A 26,977-nucleotide genomic window follows, 5' to 3' on the forward strand; every position below is an offset into this window, starting at 1 on the left:
GGTCCCTCTAACCCCTCTCTCACACTCCTGCATCTGGGGAGGTCTCTCTAACACTCCTGTATCTGGGGAGGTCCCTCTAACCCCTCTCTCACACTCCTGTATCTGGGGAGGTCCCTCTAACCCCTCTCTCACACTCCTGTATCTGGGGAGGTCCCTCTAACCCCTCTTTCACACTCCTGTATCTGGGGAGGTCCCTCTAACCCCTCTCTCACACTCCTGCATCTGGGGAGGTCCCTCTAACCCCTCTCTCACACTCCTGCATCTGGGGAGGTCTCTCTAACCCCTCTCTCACACTCCTGTATCTGGGGGGTCCCTCTAACCCCTCTCTCACACCCTTGTATCTGGGGAGGTCTCTCTAACCTCTCTCTCACACTCCTGTATCTGGGGAGGTCCCTCTAACCTCTCTCTCACACTCCTGTATCTGGGGAGGTCCCTCTAACCCCTCTCTCACACCCTTGTATCTGGGGAGGTCTCTCTAACCTCTCTCTCACACTCCTGTATCTGGGGAGGTCCCTCTAACCCCTCTCTCACACTCCTGTATCTGGGGAGGTCTCTCTAACCCCTCTCTCACACCCTTGTATCTGGGGAGGTCCCTCTAACCTCTCTCTCACACTCCTGTATCTGGGGAGGTCTCTCTAACCCCCTCTCTCACACTCCTGTATCTGGGGAGGTCCCTCTAACCCCTCTCTCACACCCTTGTATCTGGGGAGGTCCCTCTAACCTCTCTCTCACACTCCTTGTATCTGGGGAGGTCCCTCTAACCTCTCTCTCACACTCCTGTATCTGGGGAGGTCCCTCTAACCTCTCTCTAACACTCCTGTATCTGGGGAGGTCTCTCTAACACCCTCTCTCACACTCCTGCATCTGGGGAGGTCTCTCTAACCCCTCTCTCACACCCTTGTATCTGGGGAGGTCCCTCTAACCTCTCTCTCACACTCCTGTATCTGGGGAGGTCCCTCTAACCCCTCTCTCACACTCCTGTATCTGGGGAGGTCTCTCTAACCCCTCTCTCACACTCCTGTATCTGGGGGGGTCCCTCTCACCCCTCTCTCACACCCTTGTATCTGGGGAGGTCTCTCTAACCTCTCTCTCACACTCCTGTATCTGGGGAGGTCCCTCTAACCTCTCTCTCACACTCCTGTATCTGGGGAGGTCCCTCTAACCCCTCTCTCACACCCTTGTATCTGGGGAGGTCTCTCTAACCTCTCTCTCACACTCCTGTATCTGGGGAGGTCCCTCTAACCCCTCTCTCACACTCCTGTATCTGGGGAGGTCTCTCTAACCCCTCTCTCACACCCTTGTATCTGGGGAGGTCCCTCTAACCTCTCTCTCACACTCCTGTATCTGGGGAGGTCTCTCTAACCCCTCTCTCACACCCTTGTATCTGGGGAGGTCCCTCTAACCTCTCTCTCACACTCCTTGTATCTGGGGAGGTCCCTCTAACCTCTCTCTCACACTCCTGTATCTGGGGAGGTCCCTCTAACCTCTCTCTAACACTCCTGTATCTGGGGAGGTCTCTCTAACACCCTCTCTCACACTCCTGCATCTGGGGAGGTCTCTCTAACCCCTCTCTCACACCCTTGTATCTGGGGAGGTCCCTCTAACCTCTCTCTCACACTCCTGTATCTGGGGAGGTCCCTCTAACCCCTCTCTCACACTCCTGTATCTGGGGAGGTCCCTCTAACCCCTCTCTCACACACTCCTGTATCTGGGGAGGTCTCTCTAACCCCTCTCTCTCACACTCCTGTATCTGGGGAGGTCTCTCTAACCCCCTCTCTCACACTCCTGTATCTGGGGAGGTCTCTCTAACCCCCTCTCTCACACTCCTGCAACTGGTGAGGTCTCTCTAACCCCCTCTCTCACACTCCTGTATCTGGGGAGGTCCCTCTAACCCCTCTCTCACACTCCTGTATCTGGGGAGGTCCCTCTAACCCCTCTCTCACACTCCTGTATCTGGGGAGGTCCCTCTAACCCCTCTCTCACACTCCTGTATCTGGGGAGGTCCCTCTAACCCCTCTCTCACACTCCTGCATCTGGGGAGGTCTCTCTAACCCCTCTCTCTCACTCAGTGGTGTCAGTACCGGGGCCTTATCCTGCTCCACAGCAGTTGGGCGATTCCCGCCCACCCCACTCGCCCCGGCTGCGTGCATCGTACCTGTCCCGTGCACAGTCCCACCACGAGGTCAGCGATGAAGGTATCCTCGGTCTCGCCGGATCGGTGACTCACCATCACTCCCCATCCATTCGTCTGCGCCAACTTACAGCTGCCGGAGAGAAGGGAAAACCACCATAAAACAGCTCGAGGGAGAGACGGAGTTTTTTATTGTACCTGCCCCGGGAGTGCTCGGTGCTGACACTGGGTATAAAGTGGGGGTACACTGTCAGGGTAATGTAGAGGGAGCTCTGTATTGTACCTGCCCTGGGAGTGCTCGATGCTGACACTGGGTATAAAGTGGGGGTACACTGTCGGGGTAATGTCGAGGGAGCTCTGTATTGTACCTGCCCCGGGAGTGCTCGATGCTGACACTGGGTATAAAGTGGGGGTACACTGTCAGGGTAATGTAGAGGGAGCTCTGTATTGTACCTGCCCCGGGAGTGCTCGATGCTGACACTGGGTATAAAGTGGGGGTACACTGTCAGGGTAATGTAGAGGGAGCTCTGTATTGTACCTGCCCCGGGAGTGCTCGATGCTGACACTGGGTATAAAGTGGGGGTACACTGTCGGGGTAATGTAGAGGGAGCTCTGTATTGTACCTGCCCCGGGAGTGCTCGATGCTGACACTGGGTATAAAGTGGGGGTACACTGTCAGGGTAATGTAGAGGGAGCTCTGTATTGTACCTGCCCCGGGAGTGCTCGATGCTGACACTGGGTATAAAGTGGGGGTACACTGTCAGGGTAATGTAGAGGGAGCTCTGTATTGTACCTGCCCCGGGAGTGCTCGATGCTGACACTGGGTATAAAGTGGGGGTACACTGTCAGGGTAATGTAGAGGGAGCTCTGTATTGTACCTGCCCCGGGAGTGCTCGATGCTGACTCTGGGTATAAAGTGGGGGTACACTGTCAGGGTAATGTAGAGGGAGCTCTGTATTGTACCTGCCCTGGGAGCACTCGATGCTGACACTGGGTATAAAGTGGGGGTACACTGTCAGGGTAATGTAGAGGGAGCTCTGTATTGTACCTGCCCCTGGAGCGCTCGATGCTGACACTGGGTATAAAGTGGGGGTACACTGTCAGGGTAATGTAGAGGGAGCTCTGTATTGTACCTGCCCCTGGAGCGCTCGATGCTGACACTGGGTATAAAGTGGGGGGACACTGTCAGGGTAATGTAGAGGGTGCTCTGTATTGTACCTGCCCCCGGCGTGCTCGATGCTGCCACTGGGTATAAAGTGGGGGTACACTGTCAGGGTAATGTAGAGGGAGCTCTGTATTGTACCTGCCCCTGGAGTGCTCGATGCTGACACTGGGTATAAAGTGGGGGTACACGGTCAGGGTAATGTAGAGGGAGCTCTGTATTGTACCTGCCCCGGGAGTGCTCGATGCTGACACTGGGTATAAAGTGGTGGTACACTGTCAGGGTAATGTCGAGGGAGCTCTGTATTGTCCTTGCCCCGGGAGTGCTCGATGCTGACACTGGGTATAAAGTGGGGGTACACTGTCAGGGTAATGTAGAGGGAACTCTGTATAGTACCTGCCCTGGGAGTGCTCGATGCTGACACTGGGTATAAAGTGGGGGTACACTGTCAGGGGAATGTAGAGGGAGCTCTGTATAGTACCTGCCCTGGGAGTGCTCGATGCTGACACTGGGTATAAAGTGGGGGTACACTGTCAGGGTAATGTAGAGGGAGCTCTGTATAGTACCTGCCCCGGGAGCACTCGATGCTGACACTGGGTATAAAGTGGGGGTACACTGTCAGGGTAATGTAGAGGGAGCTCTGTATAGTACCTGCCCTGGGAGTGCTCGATGCTGACACTGGGTATAAAGTGGGGGTACACTGTCAGGGTAATGTAGAGGGAGCTCTGTATTGTACCTGCCCCGGGAGTGCTCGATGCTGACACTGGGTATAAAGTGGGGGTACACTGTCAGGGTAATGTAGAGGGAGCTCTGTATTGTACCTGCCCCGGGAGTGCTCGATGCTGACACTGGGTATAAAGTGGGGGTACACTGTCAGGGTAATGTAGAGGTAGCTCTGTATTGTACCTGCCCCGGGAGTGCTCGATGCTGACACTGGGTATAAAGTGGGGGTACACTGTCAGGGTAATGTAGAGGGAGCTCTGTATTGTACCTGCCCCGGGAGTGCTCGATGCTGACACTGGGTATAAAGTGGGGGTACACTGTCAGGGTAATGTAGAGGGAGCTCTGTATTGTACCTGCCCCGGGAGTGCTCGATGCTGACACTGGGTATAAAGTGGGGGTACACTGTCAGGGTAATGAAGAGGGAGCTCTGTATTGTACCTGCCCCGGGAGTGCTCGATGCTGACACTGGGTATAAAGTGGGGGTACACTGTGAGGGTAATGTAGAGAGAGCTCTGTATTGTACCTGCCCCGGGAGTGCTCGATGCTGACACTGGGTATAAAGTGGGGGTACACTGTCAGGGTAATGTAGAGGGAGCTCTGTATTGTACCTGCCCCGGGAGTGCTCGATGCTGACACTGGGTATAAAGTGGGGGTACACTGTCAGGGTAATGTAGAGGGAGCTCTGTATTGTACCTGCCCCGGGAGTGCTCGATGCTGACACGGGGTATAAAGTGGGGGTACACTGTCAGGGTAATGTAGAGGGAGCTCTGTATTGTACCTGCCCCGGGAGTGCTCGATGCTGACACTGGGTATAAAGTGGGGGTACACTATCAGGGTAATGTAGAGGGAGCTCTGTATTGTACCTGCCCCGGGAGTGCTCGATGCTGACACGGGGTATAAAGTGGGGGTACACTGTCAGGGTAATGTAGAGGGAGCACTGTATTGTACCTGCCCCGGGAGTGCTCGATGCTGACACTGGGTACAAAGTGGGGTACACTGTCAGGGTAATGTAGAGGGAGCTCTGTATTGTACCTGCCCTGGGAGTGCTCGATGCTGACACTGGGAATAAAGTGGCGATACACAGTCAATGTAATGTAGAGGGAGCTCTGTTTTGTACCTGCCCCTGGAGCGCTCGATGCTGACACTGGGTATAAAGTGGGGGTACACTGTCAGGGTAATGTAGAGGGAGCTCTGTATTGTACCTGCCCCGGGAGTGCTCGATGCTGACACTGGGTATAAAGTGGGGGTACACTGTCAGGGTAATGTAGAGGGAGCTTTGTATTGTACCTGCCCTGGGAGTGCTCGATGCTGACACTGGGTATAAAGTGGGGGTACAGCATTAGGGTAATATAGAGGGAGCTCTGTATTGTACCTGTCCCGGGAGTGCTCGATGCTGACACTGGGTATAAAGTGGGGGTACACTGTCAGGGTAATGTAGAGGGAGCTCTGTATTGTACCTGCCCCGGGAGTGCTCGATGCTGACACTGGGTATAAAGTGGGGGTACACTGTCGGGGTAATGTAGAGGGAGCTCTGTATTGTACCTGCCCCGGGAGTGCTCGATGCTGACACTGGGTATAAAGTTGGGGTACACTGTCAGGGTAATTTAGAGGGAGCTCTGTATTGTACCTGCCCCGGGAGTGCTCGATGCTGACACTGGGTATAAAGTAGGGGTACACTGTCGGGGTAATGTAGAGGGAGCTCTGTATTGTACCTGCCCCAGGAGCACTCGATGCTGACACTGGGTATAAAGTGGGGGTACACTGTCAGGGTAATGTAGAGGGAGCTCTGTATTGTACCTGCCCCGGGAGTGCTCGATGCTGACACTGGGTATAAAGTGAGGATACACTGTCAGGGTCATGTCGAGGGAGCTCTGTATTGTACCTGCCCCGGGAGTGCTCGATGCTGACACTGGGTATAAAGTGAGGATACACTGTCAGGGTAATGTCGAGGGAGCTCTGTATTGTACCTGCCCCGGGAGTGCTCGATGCTGACACTGGGTATAAAGTGGAGGTACACTGTCAGGGTAATGTAGAGGGAGCTCTGTATTGTACCTGCCCTGGAGTGCTCGATGCTGACACTGGGTATAAAGTGGGGGTACACTGTCAGGGTAATGTAGAGGGAGCTCTGTAATTTACCTGCCCTGGAGCGCTTGATGCTGACACTGGGTATAAAGTGGGGGTACACTGTTGGGGTAATGTAGAGGGAGCTCTGTATTGTACCTGCCCCGGGAGTGCTCGATGCTGACACTGGGTATTAAGTGGGGGGACACTGTCAGGGTAATGTAGAGGGAGCTCTGTATTGTACCTGCCCCCGGCGTGCTCGATGCTGACACTGGGTATAAAGTGGGGGTGGACTGTTAGGGTAATGTAGAGGGAGCTCTGTATTGTACCTGCCCCGGGAGTGCTCGATGCTGACACTGGGTATAAGGGTATAAAGTGGGGGTACACTGTCAGGGTAATGTATAGGGAGCTCTGTATTGTACCTGCCCTGGGAGTGCTCGATGCTGACACTGGGTATAAAGTGGGGGTACACTGTCAGGGTAATGTAGAGGGAGCTCGGTATTGTACCTGCCCTGGGAGTGCTCGATGCTGACACTGGGTATAAAGTGGGGGTACACTGTCAGGGTAATGTCGAGGGAGCTCTGTATTGTCCTTGCCCTGGGAGTGCTCGATGCTGACACTGGGTATAAAGTGGGGGTACACTGTCAGGGTAATGTAGAGGGAGCTCTGTATTGTACCAGCCCTGGGAGTGCTCGATGCTGACACTGGGTATAAAGTGGGGGTACACTGTCAGGGTAATGTAGAGGGAGCTCTGTATTGTACCTGCCCTGGGAGCACTCGATGCTGACACTGGGTATAAAGTGAGGATACACTGTCAGGGTAATGTAGAGGGAGCTCTGTATTGTACCTGCCCTGGGAGTGCTCGATGCTGACACTGGGTATAAAGTGGGGGGACACTGTCAGGGTAATGTAGAGGGAGCTCTGTATTGTACCTGCCCTGGGAGCGCTCGATGCTGACACTGGGTATAAAGTGGGGGTACACTGTCAGAGTAATGTAGAGGGAGCTCTGTATTGTACCTGCCCCGGGAGTGCTCGATGCTGACACTGGGTATAAAGTGGGGATACACTGTCAGGGTAATGCAGAGGGAGCTCTGTATTGTACCTGCCCTGGGAGCGCTCGATGCTGACACTGGGTATAAAGTGGGCGTACACTGTCAGGGTAATGTAGAGGGAGCTCTGTATTGTACCTGCCCCGGGCGTGCTCGATGCTGACACTGGGTATAAAGTGGGGGTACACTGTCAGGGTAATGTAGAGGGAGCTCTGTATTGTACCTGCCCCGGGAGCGCTCGATGCTGACACTGGGTATAAAGTGGGGGGACACTGTCAGGGTAATGTAGAGGGAGCTCTGTATTGTACCTGCCCCGGGAGCACTCGATGCTGACACTGGGTATAAAGTGGGCGTACACTGTCAGGGTAATGTAGAGGGAGCTCTGTATTGTACCTGCCCGGGAGCGCTCGATGCTGACACTGGGTATAAAGTGGGGGGACACTGTCAGGGTAATGTAGAGGGAGCTCTGTATTGTACCTGCCCCGGGAGTGCTCGATGCTGTCACTGGGTATAAAGTGGGAGTACAGTGTCAGGGTAATGTAGAGGGAGCTCTGCATTGTACCTGCCCCGGGAGTGCTCGATGCTGACACTGGGTATAAAGTGGGGGTACACTGTCAGGGTAATGTAGAGGGAGCTCTGTATTGTACCTGCCCCGGGAGCGCTCGATGCTGACACTGGGTATAAAGTGGGAGTACAGTGTCAGGGTAATGTAGAGGGAGCTCTGTAATGTACCTGCCCCGGGAGCGCTCGATGCTGACACTGGGTATAAAGTGGGGGTACACTGTCAGGGTAATGTAGAGGGAGCTCTGTAATGTACCTGCCCTGGGAGTGCTCGATGCTGACACTGGGTATAAAGTGGGGGTAAACTGTCGGGGTAATGTAGAGAGAGCTCTGTATTGTACCTGCCCCGGGAGTGCTCGATGCTGACACTGGGTATAAAGTGGGGGTACACTGTCAGGGTAATGTAGAGGGAGCTCTGTGTTGTACCTGCCCTGGGAGTGCTCGATGCTGACACTGGGCATAAAGTGGGGGTACACTGTCAGGGTAATGTAGAGGGAGCTCTGTATTGTACCTGCCCCGGGAGTGCTCGATGCCGACACTGGGTATAAAGTGGGGGTACACTGTCAGGGTAATGTAGAGGGAGCTCTGTGTTGTACCTGCCCTGGGAGTGCTCGATGCTGACACTGGGTATAAAGTGGGGGTACACTGTCAGGGTAATGTAGAGAGAGCTCTGTATTGTACCTGCCCCGGGAGTGCTCGATGCTGACACTGGGTATAAAGTGGGGGGACACTGTCAGGGTAATGTAGAGGGAGCTCTGTATTGTACCTGCCCCGGGAGTGCTCGATGCTGACACTGGGTATAAAGTGGGGGTACACTGTCAGGGTAATGTAGAGGGAGCTCTGTATTGTACCTGCCCCGGGAGTGCTCGATGCTGACACTGGGTATAAAGTGGGGGTACACTGTCAGGGTAATGTAGAGGGAGCTCTGTATTGTACATGCCACGGGAGTGCTCGATGCTGACACTGGGTATAAAGTGGGGGTACACTGTCGGGGTAATGTAGAGGGAGCTCTGTATTGTACCTGCCCCGGGAGTGCTCGATGCTGACACTGGGTATAAAGTGGGGTTACACTGTCGGGGTAATGAATAGGAAGCTCTGTATTGTACCTGCCCCGGGAGTGCTCGATGCTGACACTGGGTAGAAAGTGGGGGTACACTGTCAGGGTAATGAATAGGAAGCTCTGTACTGTACCTGCCCCGGGAGTGCTCGATGCTGACACTGGGCATAAAGTGGGGTTACACTGTCGGGGTAATGAATAGGAAGCTCTGTATTGTACCTGCCCCGGGAGTGCTCGATGCTGACACTGGGTAGAAAGTGGGGGTACACTGTCAGGGTAATGAATAGGAAGCTCTGTACTGTACCTGCCCCGGGAGCGCTCGATGCTGACACTGGGTATAAAGTGGGGGGACACTGTCAGGGTAATGTAGAGGGAGCTCTGTAATGTACCTGCCCCGGGAGCGCTCGATGCTGACACTGGGTATAAAGTGGGAGTACACTGTCAGGGTAATGTAGAGGGAGCTCTGTATTGTACCTGCCCCGGGAGTGCTCGATGCTGACACTGGGTATAAAGTGGGGGTACACTGTCAGGGTAATGTAGAGGGAGCTCTGTATTGTACCTGCCCCGGGAGCGCTCGATGCTGACACTGGGTATAAAGTGGGGGTACACTGTCAGGGTAATGTAGAGGGAGCTCTGCTATATAACCTCATTCCCCATGCATCCCACCGAAGCAGACCCCTTCCCTTCTGCCCAGGCCCCGCCCCTCGGTCCGCGCAGGCCCCGCCCCCTCGGTCACTCACGCCTGGATGGATTCAGTGACGGATCCAATCTGGTTGACTTTGAGCAGCAGGCAGTTACAGGCTGCATCCTCCACCGCGCGCTCAATGCGCTTCGGGTTGGTGACGGTGAGGTCGTCGCCCACGACCTGGATCCCTACGTTGGCCGTGAACTTTGACCAGGCCGCCCAATCGTCCTGATCGAAGGGGTCCTCGATCGATACCACTGCAGAGAGAGAGAGAGTGAGAGAGAGAGAGAGTGATCAATCTGCGTCCCGTCACCGTGCAGGGGAATCGCAGGAACAGACCCACGTCCCATCACCGTGCGGGGGAATCGCAGGAACAGACCCGCGTCCCATCACCGTGCGGGGGAATCGCAGGAACAGACCTGCGTTCCATCACCGTGCGGGGAAATCGCAGGTACAGACCCGCGTCACATCACCGTGCGGGGGAATCGCAGGCACAGACCCGTGTCCCTTCACCGTGCGGTGGAATCGCAGGCACAGACCCGCGTACCATCACCGTGCGGGGAAATCGCAGGTACAGACCCACGTCCCATCACCGTGCGGGGGAATCGCAGGAACAGACCCGCGTCCCTTCACCATGCGGGAGAATCGCAGGTACAGACCCGCGTCCCATCACCGTGCGGTGAATCGCAGGTACAGACAGGCGTCCCATCACCGTGCGGGGGAATCGCAGGAACAGACCCGCGTCCCTTCACCGTGCGGGGGAATCGCAGGTACAGACCCACGTCCCATCACCGTGCGGGGGAATCGCAGGTACAGTCCCACGTCCCATCACCGTGCGGGGGAATCGCAGGTACAGACCCACGTCCCATCACCGTGCGGGGGAATCGCAGGTACAGTCCCACGTCCCATCACCGTGCGGGGGAATCGCAGGAACAGACCCGCGTCCCTTCACCGTGCGGGGGAATCGCAGGTACAGACCCACGTCCCATCACCGTGCGGGGGAATCGCAGGTACAGACCCACGTCCCATCACCATGCGGGGGAATCGCAGGTACAGACCCGCGTCCCATCACCGTGCGGGGGAATCGCAGGTACAGACCCGCGTCCCATCACCGTGCGGGGGAATCGCAGGTACAGACCCGCGTCCCATCACCGTGCGGGGGAATCACAGGTACAGACCCGCGTCCCATCACCGTGCGGGGGAATCGCAGGGACACATCCACGTACCATCACCGTGCGGGGGAATCGCAGGTACAGTCCCACGTCCCATCACCATGCGGGGGAATCGCAGGTACAGACCCGCGACCCATCGCCGTGCGGGGGAATCGCAGGTACAGTCCCACGTCCCATCACCGTGCGGGGGAATCGCAGGTACGGACCCGCGTCCCATCACCGTGCGGGGGAATCGCAGGTACGGACCCGCGTCCCATCACCGCGCGGGGGAATCGCAGGGACACATCCACGTACCATCACCGTGCGGGGGAATCGCAGGTACAGTCCCACGTCCCATCACCATGCGGGGGAATCGCAGGTACAGACCCGCGACCCATCGCCGTGCGGGGGAATCGCAGGTACAGTCCCACGTCCCATCACCGTGCGGGGGAATCGCAGGTACGGACCCGCGTCCCATCACCGTGCGGGGGAATCGCAGGTACGGACCCGCGTCCCATCACCGTGCGGGGGAATCGCAGGTACGGACCCGCGTCCCATCACCGTGCGGGGGAATCGCAGGTACAGACCCGCGTCCCATCACCGTGCGGGGGAATCGCAGGGACACATCCACGTACCATCACCGTGCGGGGGAATCGCAGGTACAGTCCCGCGACCCATCGCCGTGCGGGGGAATCGCAGGTACAGTCCCACGTCCCATCACCATGCGGGGGAATCGCAGGTACAGACCCGCGACCCATCGCCGTGCGGGGGAATCGCAGGTACAGTCCCACGTCCCATCACCGTGCGGGGGAATCGCAGGTACGGACCCGCGTCCCATCACCGTGCGGGGGAATCGCAGGTACGGACCCGCGTCCCATCGCCGTGCGGGGGAATCGCAGGTACGGACCCGCGTCCCATCACCGTGCGGGGGAATCGCAGGTACAGACCCGCGTCCCATCACCGTGCGGGAGAATCGCAGGTACAGACCCGCGTCCCATCACCGTGCGGGGGAATCGCAGGTACAGACCCGCGTCCCATCACCGTGCGGAGGAATCACAGGTACAGACCCGTGTCCCATCACCATGCGGGGGAATCGCAGGTACAGACCCGTGTCCCATCACCGTGCGGGTGAATCGCAGGTACAGACCCGCGTCCCATCACCATGCGGGGGAATCGCAGGTACGGACCCGCGTCCCATCACCATGCGGGGGAATCGCAGGTACAGACCCGCGTCCCATCACCGTGCGGGGGAATCGCAGGTACGGACCCGCGTCCCATCACCATGCGGGAGAATCGCAGGTACGGACCCGCGTCCCATCACCATGCGGGAGAATCGCAGGTACGGACCCGCGTCCCATCACCGTGCGGAGGAATCACAGGTACAGACCCGCGTCCCATCACCGTGCGGGGGATTCGCAGGTACAGACCCGCGTCCCATCACCGTGCGGGTGAATCGCAGGTACAGACCCGCGTCCCATCACCGTGCGGAGGAATCACAGGTACAGACCCGCGTCCCATCACCGTGCGGGGGATTCGCAGGTACAGACCCGCGTCCCATCACCGTGCGGGTGAATCGCAGGTACAGATCCGTGTCCCATCACCGTGCGGAGGAATCGCAGGTACAGACCCGCGTCCCATCACTGTGCGGGGGATTCGCAGGTACAGACCCGCGTCCCGTCACCGTGCGGGGGAATCACAGGTACAGACCCGCGTCCCATCACCGTGCAGGGGATTCGCAGGTACAGACTCGCGTCCCATCACCGTGCGGGGGAATCACAGGTACAGACCCGTGTCCCATCACCGTGCGGGGGATTCGCAGGTACAGACTCGCGTCCCATCACCGTGCGGGGGAATCACAGGTACAGACCCGCGTCCCATCACCGTGCGGAGGAATCGCAGGTACAGACACACGTCCCATCACCGTGCGGGGGAATCGCAGGTACAGACCCGCGTCCCATCACCGTGCGGAGGAATCGCAGGTACAGACACACGTCCCATCACCGTGCGGGGGAATCGCAGGTACAGACACACGTCCCATCACCGTGCGGAGGAATCGCAGGTACAGACACACGTCCCATCACCGTGCGGAGGAATCGCAGGTACAGACACACGTCCCATCACCGTGCGGGTGAATCACAGGTACAGACCCACGTCCCATCACCGTGCGGAGGAATCGCAGTTACAGACCCACGTCCCATCACCGTGCGGAGGAATCGCAGGTACAGACACACGTCCCATCACCGTGCGGAGGAATCGCAGGTACAGACCCACGTCCCATCACCGTGCGGGGGAATCGCTGGTACAGACCCACGTCCCATCACCGTGCGGGTGAATCGCAGGTACAGACCCGCGTCCCATCACCGTGCGGGGGATTCGCAGGTACAGACCCACGTCCCATCACCGTGCGGGTGAATCGCAGGTACAGACCCACGTCCCATCACCGTGCGGGTGAATCGCAGGTACAGACCCACGTCCCATCAACGTGCGGGGGATTCGCAGGTACAGACCCACGTCCCATCACCGTGCGGGTGAATCGCAGGTACAGATCCGTGTCCCATCACCGTGCGGGGAAATCTCAGGTACAGACCCGCGTCCCATCACTGTGCGGGGGAATCTCAGGTACAGACCCGCGTCCCATCACCGTGCGGGGGAATCTCAGGTACAGACCCGCGTCCCATCACTGTGCGGGGGAATCTCAGGTACAGACCCACGTCCCATCACCGTGCGGGTGAATCTCAGGTACAGACCCACGTCCCATCACTGTGCGGGGGAATCTCAGGTACAGACCCGCGTCCCATCACCGTGCGGGGGAATCTCAGGTACAGACCCGCGTCCCATCACTGTGCGGGGGAATCTCAGGTACAGACCCACGTCCCATCACCGTGCGGGGAATCGCAGGTACAGCCCGCGTCCCATCACCGTGTGGGTGAATCGCAGGTACAGACCCACGTCCCATCACCGTGCGGGGGAATCGCTGGTACAGACCCGCGTCCCATCACCGTGCGGGTGAATCGCAGGTACAGATCCGTGTCCCATCACCATGCTGGGGAATCTCAGGTACAGACCCGCGTCCCATCACTGTGCGGAGGAATCGCAGGTACAGATCCGTGTCCCATCACCGTGCGGAGGAATCTCAGGTACAGACCCGCGTCCCATCACTGTGCGGAGGAATCGCAGGTACAGATCCGTGTCCCATCACCGTGCGGGGGAATCTCAGGTATAGACCCGCGTCCCATCACTGTGCGGAGGAATTGCAGGTACAGACCCACGTCCCATCACCATGCGGGGGAATCGCAGGTACAGACCCGCGTCCCATCACCGTGCGGGGGAATCGCAGATACTGACCTGCGTCCCATCTCCGTGTGGGTGAATCGCAGGTACAGACCCACCTCCCATCACCGTGCGGGGGAATCGCAGGTACAGACCCGCGTCCCATCACCGTGCGGGGGAATCGCAGGTACAGACTCGCGTCCCATCACCGTGCGGGGGAATCGCAGGTACAGACCCACGTCCCATCACCGTGCGGGGGATTCGCAGGTACAGTCCCGCGTCCCATCACCGCGCGGGGGAATCGCAGGTGCAGACCCGTGTCCCATCACCGCGCGGGGGAATCGCAGGTGCAGACCTACGTCCCATCACCGTGCGGGGGATTCGCAGGTACAGACTCACGTCCCATCACCGTGCGGGGGAATCGCAGGTACAGACCCGTGTCCCATCACCGCGCGGGGGAATCGCAGGTGCAGACCTACGTCCCATCACCGCGCGGGGGAATCGCAGGTGCAGACCTACGTCCCATCACCGTGCGGGGGAATCACAGGTACAGACCCGTGTCCCATCACCGCGCGGGGGAATCGCAGGTGCAGACCTACGTCCCATCACCGTGCGGGGGAATCGCAGGTACGGACCCGCGTCCCATCACCATGCGGGAGAATCGCAGGTACGGACCCGCGTCCCATCACCATGCGGGGGAATCGCAGGTACAGACCCGTGTCCCATCACCGTGCGGAGGAATCACAGGTACAGTCCCACGTCCCATCACCGTGCGGGTGAATCGCAGGTACAGATCCGTGTCCCATCACCGTGCGGAGGAATCGCAGGTACAGACCCGCGTCCCATCACCGTGCGGGGGATTCGCAGGTACAGACCCGCGTCCCATCACCGTGCGGGTGAATCGCAGGTACAGATCCGTGTCCCATCACCGCGCGGAGGAATCGCAGGTACAGACCCGCGTCCCATCACTGTGCGGGGGATTCGCAGGTACAGACCCGCGTCCCGTCACCGTGCGGGGGAATCACAGGTACAGACCCGCGTCCCATCACCGTGCAGGGGATTCGCAGGTACAGACTCGCGTCCCATCACCGTGCGGGGGAATCACAGGTACAGACCCGTGTCCCATCACCGTGCGGGGGATTCGCAGGTACAGACTCGCGTCCCATCACCGTGCGGGGGAATCACAGGTACAGACCCGCGTCCCATCACCGTGCGGAGGAATCGCAGGTACAGACACACGTCCCATCACCGTGCCGGGGAATCGCAGGTACAGACCCGCGTCCCATCACCGTGCGGAGGAATCGCAGGTACAGACACACGTCCCATCACCGTGCGGGGGAATCGCAGGTACAGACACACGTCCCATCACCGTGCGGAGGAATCGCAGGTACAGACACACGTCCCATCACCGTGCGGAGGAATCGCAGGTACAGACACACGTCCCATCACCGTGCGGGTGAATCACAGGTACAGACCCACGTCCCATCACCGTGCGGAGGAATCGCAGTTACAGACCCACGTCCCATCACCGTGCGGAGGAATCGCAGGTACAGACACACGTCCCATCACCGTGCGGAGGAATCGCAGGTACAGACCCACGTCCCATCACCGTGCGGGGGAATCGCTGGTACAGACCCACGTCCCATCACCGTGCGGGTGAATCGCAGGTACAGACCCGCGTCCCATCACCGTGCGGGTGAATCGCAGGTACAGATCCGTGTCCCATCACCGTGCGGGGAAATCTCAGGTGCAGACCCGCGTCCCATCACTGTGCGGGGGAATCTCAGGTACAGACCCGCGTCCCATCACTGTGCGGGGGAATCTCAGGTACAGACCCACGTCCCATCACCGTGCGGGTGAATCTCAGGTACAGACCCACGTCCCATCACTGTGCGGGGGAATCTCAGGTACAGACCCGCGTCCCATCACCGTGCGGGGGAATCTCAGGTACAGACCCGCGTCCCATCACTGTGCGGGGGAATCTCAGGTACAGACCCGCGTCCCATCACCGTGCGGGGGAATCTCAGGTACAGACCCGCGTCCCATCACTGTGCGGGGGAATCTCAGGTACAGACCCACGTCCCATCACCGTGCGGGGAATCGCAGGTACAGACCCGCGTCCCATCACCGTGCGGGTGAATCGCAGGTACAGACCCACGTCCCATCACCGTGCGGGGGAATCGCTGGTACAGACCCGCGTCCCATCACCGTGCGGGTGAATCGCAGGTACAGATCCGTGTCCCATCACCGTGCGGGGGAATCTCAGGTACAGACCCGCGTCCCATCACCGTGCGGGTGAATCGCAGGTACAGATCCGTGTCCCATCACCATGCTGGGGAATCTCAGGTACAGACCCGCGTCCCATCACTGTGCGGAGGAATCGCAGGTACAGATCCGTGTCCCATCACCGTGCGGAGGAATCTCAGGTACAGACCCGCGTCCCATCACTGTGCGGGGGAATCTCAGGTACAGACCCGCGTCCCATCACTGTGCGGAGGAATCGCAGGTACAGATCCGTGTCCCATCACCGTGCGGGGGAATCTCAGGTATAGACCCGCGTCCCATCACTGTGCGGAGGAATCGCAGGTACAGACCCACGTCCCATCACCATGCGGGGGAATCGCAGGTACAGACCCGCGTCCCATCACCGTGCGGGGGAATCGCAGATACTGACCTGCGTCCCATCTCCGTGTGGGTGAATCGCAGGTACAGACCCACCTCCCATCACCGTGCGGGGGAATCGCAGGTACAGACCCGCGTCCCATCACCGTGCGGGGGAATCGCAGGTACAGACTCGCGTCCCATCACCGTGCGGGGGAATCGCAGGTACAGACCCACGTCCCATCACCGTGCGGGGGATTCGCAGGTACAGTCCCGCGTCCCATCACCGCGCGGGGGAATCGCAGGTGCAGACCCGTGTCCCATCACCGCGCGGGGGAATCGCAGGTGCAGACCTACGTCCCATCACCGTGCGGGGGATTCGCAGGTACAGACTCACGTCCCATCACCGTGCGGGGGAATCGCAGGTACAGACCCGTGTCCCATCACCGCGCGGGGGAATCGCAGGTGCAGACCTACGTCCCATCACCGCGCGGGGGAATCGCAGGTGCAGACCTACGTCCCATCACCGTGCGGGGGAATCACAGGTACAGACCCGTGTCCCATCACCGCGCGGGGGAATCGCAGGTGCAGACCTACGTCCCATCACCGCGCGGGGGAATCGCAGGTGCAGACCTACGTCCCATCACCGTGCGGGGGAATCACAGGAACAGACCCGCGTCCCGTCACCGTGCATGGGAGTCGTAGGTACAGACCCACGTCCCATCACCGTGCGGGGGAATCGCAGGTGCAGACCTACGTCCCATCACCGCGCGGGGGAATCGCAGGTGCAGACCTACGTCCCATCACCGTGCGGGGGAATCGCAGGTGCAGACCTACGTCCCATCACCGTGCGGGGGAATCACAGGTACAGACCTACGTCCCATCACCGTGCGGGGGAATCGCAGGATCAGACCCGCGTCCAATCACCGTGCGGGGGAATCGCAGGTGCAGACCCACGTCCCATCACCGTGCGGGGGAATCGCAGGATCAGACCCGCGTCCAATCACCGTGCGGGGGAATCGCAGGTGCAGACCCACGTCCCATCACCGTGCGGGGGAATCGCAGGTACAGACCCGTGTCCCATCACCGTGCGGGGGAATCGCAGGTGCAGACCTACGTCCCATCACCGTGCAGGGGAATCGCAGGAACAGACCTACGTCCCATCACCGTGCAGGGGAATCGCAGGAACAGACCTACGTCCCATCACCGTGCAGGGGAATCGCAGGAACAGACCCACGTCCCATCACCGTGCGGGGGAATCGCAGGAACAGACTCGCGTCCCATCACCGTGCGGGGGAATCGCAGGTACAGACCCGTGTCCCATCACCGTGCGGGGGAATCGCAGGTACAGACCCGTGTCCCATCACCGTGCGGGGGAATCGCAGGTGCAGACCTACGTCCCATCACCGTGCAGGGGAATCGCAGGAACAGACCTACGTCCCATCACCGTGCGGGGGAATCGCAGGTGCAGACCCACGTCCCATCACCGTGCGGGGGAATCGCAGGTACAGACCTGCGTCACATCACCGTGCGGGGGAGTCTCACGGGTTAAGATCAGGCTAACTGCAGCACAGGACGAAGATAGAGCCTGGGTGTTTCCAGCTCGCCCTCTGCCCTTACCTGGGTAATCGCGGACAAAGGTCTTGTAGAGGTCGGCCAGCTCGTCGGGCGAGATGTAGCGGCTGGGGTCGTCCGGGGACTTGAAGTCCAGGTCGTACTGTCCGCCCTTGTAGAACTCTGAGGCAGCGACGTCCATTCCCACTACCACCTTGTCCGTGTAGCCTGCTTTGGCAATGGCACTCTTGATGAGTTCGAGAGCTGAAGGAGGGGGACAGGAGAGAGAGTGAGAAAGAGAGGGAGAGGGCAGCAGTGAATGACAGCGAGAACCAAACAGGGAATGACAGCGAGAACCAAACAGGGAATGACAGCGAGAACCAAACAAGGAATGACAGCGAGAACCAAACAGGGAATGACAGCGAGAACCAAACAGGGAATGACAGCGAGAACCAAACAGGGAATGACAGCGAGAACCAGTGAATGACAGCAAGATCCAAACTAAGCACCAACAATGCATGGAGGAGAGGGAGGACGGGCCCTGGGTCAATGCAGGAGAGGTCGGGGTCAGCGCAGGGGTCAGTGAGAGAGCCGGGGTCAGAGAGGCAACAGGGAGAGGGCCGGGGTCAGAGAGGCAACAGGGAGAGGGCCGGGGTCAGAGAGGGACCAGGGAGAGGGCCGGGGTCAGAGAGGGACCAGGGAGAGGGCCGGGGTCAGAGAGGGAACAGGGAGAGGGCCGGGGTCAGAGAGGGAACAGGGAGAGGGCCGGGGTCAGAGAGGGAACAGGGAGAGGGCCGGGGTCAGAGAGGCAACAGGGAGAGGGCCGGGGTCAGAGAGGGACCAGGGAGAGGGCCGGGGTCAGAGAGGGAACAGGGAGAGGGCCGGGGTCAGAGAGGCAACAGGGAGAGGGCTGGGGTCAGAGAGGGAACAGGGAGAGGGCCGGGTCAGAGAGGCAACAGGGAGAGGGCCGGGGTCAGAGAGGGACCAGGGAGAGGGCCGGGGTCAGAGAGGCAACAGGGAGAGAGCCGGGGTCAGAGAGGCAACAGGGAGAGGGCCGGGGTCAGAGAGGGAACAGGGAGAGGGCCGGGGTCAGAGAGGGACCAGGGAGAGGGCCGGGGTCAGAGAGGCAACAGGGAGAGGGCCGGGGTCAGAGAGGGACCAGGGAGAGGGCCGGGGTCAGAGAGGCAACAGGGAGAGGGCCGGGGTCAGAGAGGCAACAGGGAGAGGGCCGGGGTCAGAGAGGGACCAGGGAGAGGGCCAGGTCAGAGAGGGACCAGGGAGAGGGCCAGGGTCAGAGAGGGACCAGGGAGAGGGCCGGGGTCAGAGGGGGAACAGGGAGAGGGCCGGGGTCAGAGAGGGACCAGGGAGAGGGCCGGGGTCAGAGAGGGACCAGGGAGAGGGCCGGGGTCAGAGAGGGACCAGGGAGAGGGCCAGGGTCAGAGAGGCAACAGGGAGAGGGCCGGGGTCAGAGAGGGACCAGGGAGAGGGCCGGGGTCAGAGAGGCAACAGGGAGAGAGCCGGGGTCAGAGAGGCAACAGGGAGAGGGCCGGGTCAGAGAGGGAACAGGGAGAGGGCCGGGGTCAGAGAGGGACCAGGGAGAGGGCCGGGTCAGAGAGGGACCAGGGAGAGGGCCGGGGTCAGAGAGGGACCAGGGAGAGGGCCGGGGTCAGAGAGGGAACAGGGAGAGGGCCGGGTCAGAGAGGGACCAGGGAGAGGGCCAGGGTCAGAGAGGGACCAGGGAGAGGGCCGGGGTCAGAGAGGGAACAGGGAGAGAGCCGGGGTCAGAGAGGGACCAGGGAGAGGGCCAGGGTCAGAGAGGGACCAGGGAGAGGGCCGGGGTCAGAGGGGGAACAGGGAGAGGGCCGGGGTCAGAGAGGGACCAGGGAGAGGGCCGGGGTCAGAGAGGGACCAGGGAGAGGGCCGGGTCAGAGAGGGACCAGGGAGAGGGCCGGGTCAGAGAGGGACCAGGGAGAGAGCCGGGGTCAGAGAGGGACCAGGGAGAGGGCCAGGGTCAGAGAGGGACCAGGGAGAGGGCCGGGGTCAGAGGGGGAACAGGGAGAGGGCCGGGGTCAGAGAGGGACCAGGGAGAGGGCCGGGGTCAGAGAGGGACCAGGGAGAGGGCCGGGTCAGAGAGGGACCAGGGAGAGGGCCGGGGTCAGAGAGGGACCAGGGAGAGGGCCGGGGTCAGAGAGGGACCAGGGAGAGGGCCGGGGTCAGAGAGGGACCAGGGAGAGGGCCGGGGTCAGAGAGGGACCAGGGAGAGGGCCGGGGTCAGAGGAGGAACAGGGAGAGGGCCGGGGTCAGAGAGGGACCAGGGAGAGGGCCGGGGTCAGAGAGGGGACAGGGAGAGGGCCGGGGTCAGAGAGGGACCAGGGAGAGGGCCAGGGTCAGAGAGGGACCAGGGAGAGGGCCGGGGTCAGAGAGGGACCAGGGAGAGGGCCGGGGTCAGAGAGGGACCAGGGAGAGGGCCGGGGTCAGAGGAGGAACAGGGAGAGGGCCGGGGTCAGAGAGGCAACAGGGAGAGGGCCGGGGTCAGAGGAGGAACAGGGAGAGGGCCGGGGTCAGAGAGGGACCAGGGAGAGGGCCGGGGTCAGAGAGGGACCAGGGAGAGGGCCGGGGTCAGAGAGGGACCAGGGAGAGGGCCGGGGTCAGAGAGGGAACAGGGAGAGGGCCGGGGTCAGAGAGGCAACAGGGAGAGGGCCGGGGTCAGAGGAGGAACAGGGAGAGGGCCGGGGTCAGAGAGGGACCAGGGAGAGGGCCGGGGTCAGAGAGGGACCAGGGAGAGGGCCGGGTCAGAGAGGCAACAGGGAGAGGGCCGGGGTCAGAGGAGGAACAGGGAGAGGGCCGGGGTCAGAGAGGGACCAGGGAGAGGGCCGGGGTCAGAGAGGGAACAGGGAGAGGGCCGGGGTCAGAGAGGGACCAGGGAGAGGGCCGGGGTCAGAGAGGGAACAGGGAGAGGGCCGGGGTCAGAGAGGGACCAGGGAGAGGGCCGGGGTCAGAGAGGGACCAGGGAGAGGGCCAGGTCAGAGAGGGAACAGGGAGAGGGCCGGGGTCAGAGAGGGACCAGGGAGAGGGCCGGGGTCAGAGAGGGACCAGGGAGAGGGCCGGGGTCAGAGAGGGACCAGGGAGAGGGCCGGGGTCAGAGAGGGAACAGGGAGAGGGCCGGGGTCAGAGAGGGACCAGGGAGAGGGCCGGGGTCAGAGAGGGACCAGGGAGAGGGCCGGGGTCAGAGAGGGACCAGGGAGAGGGCCGGGGTCAGAGAGGGACCAGGGAGAGGGCCAGGTCAGAGAGGGACCAGGGAGAGGGCCAGGTCAGAGGAGGAACAGGGAGAGGGCCGGGGTCAGAGGAGGAACAGGGAGAGGGCCGGGGTCAGAGAGGGACCAGGGAGAGGGCCGGGGTCAGAGAGGGACCAGGGAGAGGGCCAGGTCAGAGAGGGACCAGGGAGAGGGCCAGGTCAGAGAGGGACCAGGGAGAGGGCCGGGGTCAGAGAGGGACCAGGGAGAGGGCCAGGTCAGAGGAGGAACAGGGAGAGGGCCGGGGTCAGAGGAGGAACAGGGAGAGGGCCGGGGTCAGAGAGGGACCAGGGAGAGGGCCGGGGTCAGAGAGGGACCAGGGAGAGGGCCAGGGTCAGAGAGGGACCAGGGAGAGGGCCGGGTCAGTGAGGGACCAGGGAGAGGGCCAGGTCAGAGAGGGACCAGGGAGAGGGCCAGGTCAGAGAGGGACCAGGGAGAGGGCCGGGGTCAGAGAGGGACCAGGGAGAGGGCCAGGTCAGAGAGGGACCAGGGAGAGGGCCGGGGTCAGAGAGGGACCAGGGAGAGGGCCAGGGTCAGAGAGGGACCAGGGAGAGGGCCGGGTCAGTGAGGGACCAGGGAGAGGGCCAGGTCAGAGAGGGACCAGGGAGAGGGCCAGGGTCAGAGAGGGACCAGGGAGAGGGCCGGGTCAGTGAGGGACCAGGGAGAGGTGGGGTCAGAGGAGGAACAGGGAGAGGGCCAGGGTCAGAGAGGGACCAGGGAGAGGGCCGGGGTCAGAGCGGGGTCAGGGAGAGGGTCGGGTCAGAGAGGGACCAGGGAGAGGGCCGGGGTCAGAGGGGGTACAGGGAGAGGGCCAGGGTCAGAGGAGGAACAGGGAGAGGGCCAGGTCAGAGAGGGACCAGGGAGAGGGCCAGGGTCAGAGGGGGAACAGTGAGAGAGCCGGGGTCAGAGAGGGAACAGGGAGAGGGCCGGGGTCAGAGAGGGACCAGGGAGAGGGCCGGGGTCAGAGAGGGACCAGGGAGAGGGCCGGGGTCAGAGAGGGAACAGGGAGAGGGCCGGGTCAGAGAGGGACCAGGGAGAGGGCCAGGGTCAGAGAGGGAACAGGGAGAGGGCCGGGGTCAGAGAGGGACCAGGGAGAGGGCCGGGGTCAGAGAGGGAACAGGGAGAGGGCCGGGGTCAGAGAGGGACCAGGGAGAGGGCCGGGGTCAGAGCGGGGTCAGGGAGAGGGTCGGGTCAGAGAGGGACCAGGGAGAGGGCCGGGGTCAGAGAGGGACCAGGGAGAGGGCCGGGGTCAGGGAGAGGGCCGGGTCAGAGAGGGACCAGGGAGAGGGCCGGGTCAGAGAGGGACCAGGGAGAGGGCCGGGGTCAGAGAGGGAACAGGAAGAGGGCCGGGGTCAGAGAGGGACCAGGGAGAGGGCCGGGTCAGAGAGGGACCAGGGAGAGGGCCGGGTCAGAGAGGGACCAGGGAGAGGGCCGGGTCAGTGAGGGAACAGGGAGAGGGCCGGGTCAGAGAGGGAACAGGGAGAGGGCCGGGGTCAGAGAGGGACCAGGGAGAGGGCCGGGGTCAGAGAGGGACCAGGGAGAGGGCCGGGTCAGAGAGGGACCAGGGAGAGGGCCGGGTCAGAGAGGGAACAGGGAGAGGGCCGGGTCAGAGAGAGGGCCGGGTCAGAGAGGGACCAGGGAGAGGGCCGGGTCAGAGAGAGGGCCGGGTCAGAGAGGGACCAGGGAGAGGGCCGGGGTCAGAGAGGGACCAGGGAGAGGGCCGGGGTCAGAGAGAGGGCCGGGTCAGAGAGGGACCAGGGAGAGGGCCGGGGTCAGAGAGGGAACAGGGAGAGGGCCGGGGTCAGAGAGGGACCAGGGAGAGGGCCGGGGTCAGAGAGGGAACAGGGAGAGGGCCGGGGTCAGAGAGGGACCAGGGAGAGGGCCGGGGTCAGAGAGGGAACAGGGAGAGGGCCGGGGTCAGAGAGGGAACAGGGAGAGGGCCGGGGTCAGAGAGGGACCAGGGAGAGGGCCGGGTCAGTGAGGGACCAGGGAGAGGGCCGGGTCAGTGAGGGACCAGGGAGAGGGCCGGGGTCAGAGAGGCAACAGGGAGAGAGCCGGGTCAGAGAGGGAACAGGGAGAGGGCCGGGGTCAGAGAGGGACCAGGGAGAGGGCCGGGTCAGAGAGGGACCAGGGAGAGGGCCGGGTCAGAGAGGGAACAGGGAGAGGGCCGGGGTCAGAGAGGGAACAGGGAGAGGGCCGGGGTCAGAGAGGGAACAGGGAGAGGGCCGGGTCAGAGAGGGAACAGGGAGAGGGCCGGGTCAGAGAGGGACCAGGGAGAGGGCCGGGGTCAGAGAGGGAACAGGGAGAGGGCCGGGTCAGAGAGGGACCAGGGAGAGGGCCGGGGTCAGAGAGGGACCAGGGAGAGGGCCGGGTCAGAGAGGGAACAGGGAGAGGGCCGGGTCAGAGAGGGAACAGGGAGAGGGCCGGGGTCAGAGAGGGACCAGGGAGAGGGCCGGGTCAGAGAGGGAACAGGGAGAGGGCCGGGGTCAGAGCGGGGTCAGGGAGAGGGTCGGGTCAGAGAGGGACCAGGGAGAGGGCCGGGGTCAGAGAGGGACCAGGGAGAGGGCCGGGTCAGAGAGGGAACAGGGAGAGGGCCGGGGTCAGAGCGGGGTCAGGGAGAGGGTCGGGTCAGAGAGGGACCAGGGAGAGGGCCGGGGTCAGAGAGGGACCAGGGAGAGGGCCGGGTCAGAGAGGGAACAGGGAGAGGGCCGGGGTCAGAGAGGGGTCAGGGAGAGGGCCGGGTCAGAGAGGGACCAGGGAGAGGGCCGGGTCAGAGAGGGGTCAGGGAGAGGGTCGGGTCAGAGAGGGACCAGGGAGAGGGCCGGGTCAGTGAGGGACCAGGGAGAGGGCCGGGGTCAGAGAGGGAACAGGGAGAGGGCCGGGTCAGAGAGGGAACAGGGAGAGGGCCGGGGTCAGAGAGGGGTCAGGGAGAGGGTCGGGTCAGAGAGGGACCAGGGAGAGGGCCGGGTCAGTGAGGGACCAGGGAGAGGGCCGGGGTCAGAGAGGGAACAGGGAGAGGGCCGGGTCAGAGAGGGAACAGGGAGAGGGCCGGGGTCAGAGAGGGACCAGGGAGAGGGCCGGGTCAGAGAGGGGTCAGGGAGAGGGTCGGGTCAGAGAGGGACCAGGGAGAGGGCCGGGTCAGTGAGGGACCAGGGAGAGGGCCGGGGTCAGAGAGGGAACAGGGAGAGGGCCGGGTCAGAGAGGGAACAGGGAGAGGGCCGGGGTCAGAGAGGGACCAGGGAGAGGGCCGGGGTCAGAGAGGGAACAGGGAGAGGGCCGGGGTCAGAGAGGGACCAGGGAGAGGGCCGGGTCAGAGAGGGAACAGGGAGAGGGCCGGGGTCAGAGAGGGACCAGGGAGAGGGCCGGGGTCAGAGAGGGGTCAGGGAGAGGGCCGGGGTCAGAGAGGGGTCAGGTCAGAGAGGGACCAGGGAGAGGGCCGGGGTCAGAGAGGGGTCAGGGAGAGGGCCGGGGTCAGAGAGGGGTCAGGGAGAGGGCCAGGGTCAGGGAGAGGGAACAGGGAGAGGGCTGGGGTCAGAGAGGGGTCAGGGAGAGGGCCGGTGTCAGAGAGGGACCAGGGAGAGGGCCGGGGTCAGAGAGGGGTCAGGGAGAGGGCCGGGGTCAGAGAGAGAACAGGGAGAGGGCCAGGGTCAGGGAGAGGGCCAGGGTCAGGGAGAGGGTTGGGGTCAGAGAGAGAACAGGGAGAGGGCCAGGGTCAGGGAGAGGGCTGGGGTCAGGGAGAGGGCTGGGGTCAGAGAGAGAACAGGAAGGGGGCCGGGTCAGGGAGGGGTCAGGGAGAGGGCCGGGGTCAGAGGGGGAAACAGCGTAGGGGGCCAGGGTCAGAGTGGGGAGGTGGGTCACCAACATCAGTCTACCTCAGCATAGGCCCGGGACGGACTCCGGGCCTTTCCTGTGCCGGGAGGCCCCCTCCTCACCTTCACAATTCTCCACGATGTTGGGGGCAAATCCCCCCTCGTCCCCCACGTTGGTGGCATCCTGCCCGTACTTGGCCTTGATAACGCTCTTCAGGCTGTGGTAGACCTCGGCTCCGATCCGCAGGGCGTCCCGGAAATTCTCTGCACCCACTGGCAGGATCATGAACTCCTGCATGGCCAGCTTGTTCCCAGCGTGGGACCCACCATTGATCACGTTGAAGGCCTGGGGTAGAGGGAAAAACAAAATGGAGGCCGCGTCAATCGGTCGCGGTTTCAAACCGTCCCATCAAACACTCCCAGGGCAGGTACAGCACGGGTTAGATACAGAGTAAAGCTCCCTCAACACTGTCCCATCAAACACTCCCAGGGCAGGTACAGCACGGGTTAGATACAGAGTAAAGCTCCCTCTACACTGTCCCATCAAACACTCCCAGGGCAGGTACAGCACGGTTCAGATACAGAGTAAAGCTCCCTCTACACTGTCCCATCAAACACTCCCAGGGCAGGTACAGCACGGGTTAGATACAGAGTAAAGCTTCCTTAACACTGTCCCATCAAACTCTCCCAGGGCAGGTACAGCACGGGTTAGATACAGAGTAAAGCTCCCTCTACACTGTCCCATCAAACACTCCCAGGGCAGGTACAGCACGGGTTAGATACAGAGTAAAGCTCCCTCTACACTGTCCCATCAAACACTCCCAGGGCAGGTACAGCACGGGTTAGATACAGAGTAAAGCTCCCTCTACACTGTCCCATCAAACACTCCCAGGGCAGGTGCAGCACGGGTTCGATACAGAGTAAAGCTCCATCTACACTGTCCCATCAAACACTCCCAGGGCAGGTGCAGCACGGGTTAGATACACAGTAAAGCTCCCTCTACACTGTCCCATCAAACACTCCCAGGGCAGTTACAGCACGGGTTAGATACAGAGTAAAGCTCCCTCTACACTGTCCCATCAAACACTCCCAGGGCAGATGCAGCACGGGTTAGATACAGAGTAAAGCTCTCTCTGCACTGTCCCATCAAACACTCCCAGGGCTGGTACAGCACGGGTTAAATACAGAGTAACACTCCCTCTACACTGTCCCATCAAAGACTCCCAGGGCAGAAACAGCACGGGTTAGATACAGAGTAAAGCTCCCTCTACACTGTCCCATCAAACACTCCCAGGTCAGGTACAGCATGGGTTAGATACAGAGTAAAGCTCCCTCTACACTGTCCCATCAAACACTCCCAGGGCAGGTACAGCATGGGTTAGATACAGAGTAAAGCTTCCTCTACACTGTCCCATCAAACACTCCCAGGGCAGGTACAGCACGGAGTTAGATACAGAGTAAAGCTCCCTCTACACTGTCCCATCAAACACTCCCAGGGCAGGTACAGCACGGGTTAGATACAGAGTAAAGCTCCCTCTACACTGTCCCATCAAACACTCCCAGGGCAGGTACAGCACGGGTTAGATACAGAGTAAAGCTCCCTCTACTGTCCCATCAAACACTCCCAGGGCAGGTATAGCACGGGTTAGATACAGAGTAAAGCTCCCTCTACACTGTCCCATCAAACACTCCCAGGGCAGGTAAAGCACAGGTTAGATACAGAGTAAAGCTCCCTCTACACTGTCCCATCAAACACTCCCAGGGCAGGTACAGCACGGGTTAGATACAGAGTAAACCTCCCTCTACGCTGCCCAATCAAACACTCCCAGGGCAGGAACAGCACGGGTTAGATACAGAGTAAAGCTCCCTC

General features: G+C 61.3%; 1 protein-coding gene across 1 annotated transcript; it reads right to left on the reverse strand.

The window, feature by feature from the left end:
* Window positions 1-2,074: 2,074 nt before the first annotated feature.
* LOC147091316 (enolase-like) lies at window positions 2,075-25,459 on the reverse strand (the record flags this gene model as incomplete). The annotated part of the gene is made up of 4 exons (XM_085976504.1): window positions 2,075-2,264; window positions 9,485-9,686; window positions 18,072-18,269; window positions 25,231-25,459. Coding segments are annotated over 4 exons (819 nt in total), but the record flags the coding sequence as incomplete, so codon positions are not given.
* Between the last annotated feature and the right edge of the window lie 1,518 nt (window positions 25,460-26,977).

Source organism: Somniosus microcephalus, unplaced genomic scaffold (genome assembly GCF_052327205.1).
Source record: "Somniosus microcephalus isolate GS21.2 unplaced genomic scaffold, FLI_Smic_1.0 unresolved_chr3, whole genome shotgun sequence".
Taxonomy (NCBI): domain Eukaryota; kingdom Metazoa; phylum Chordata; class Chondrichthyes; order Squaliformes; family Somniosidae; genus Somniosus; species Somniosus microcephalus.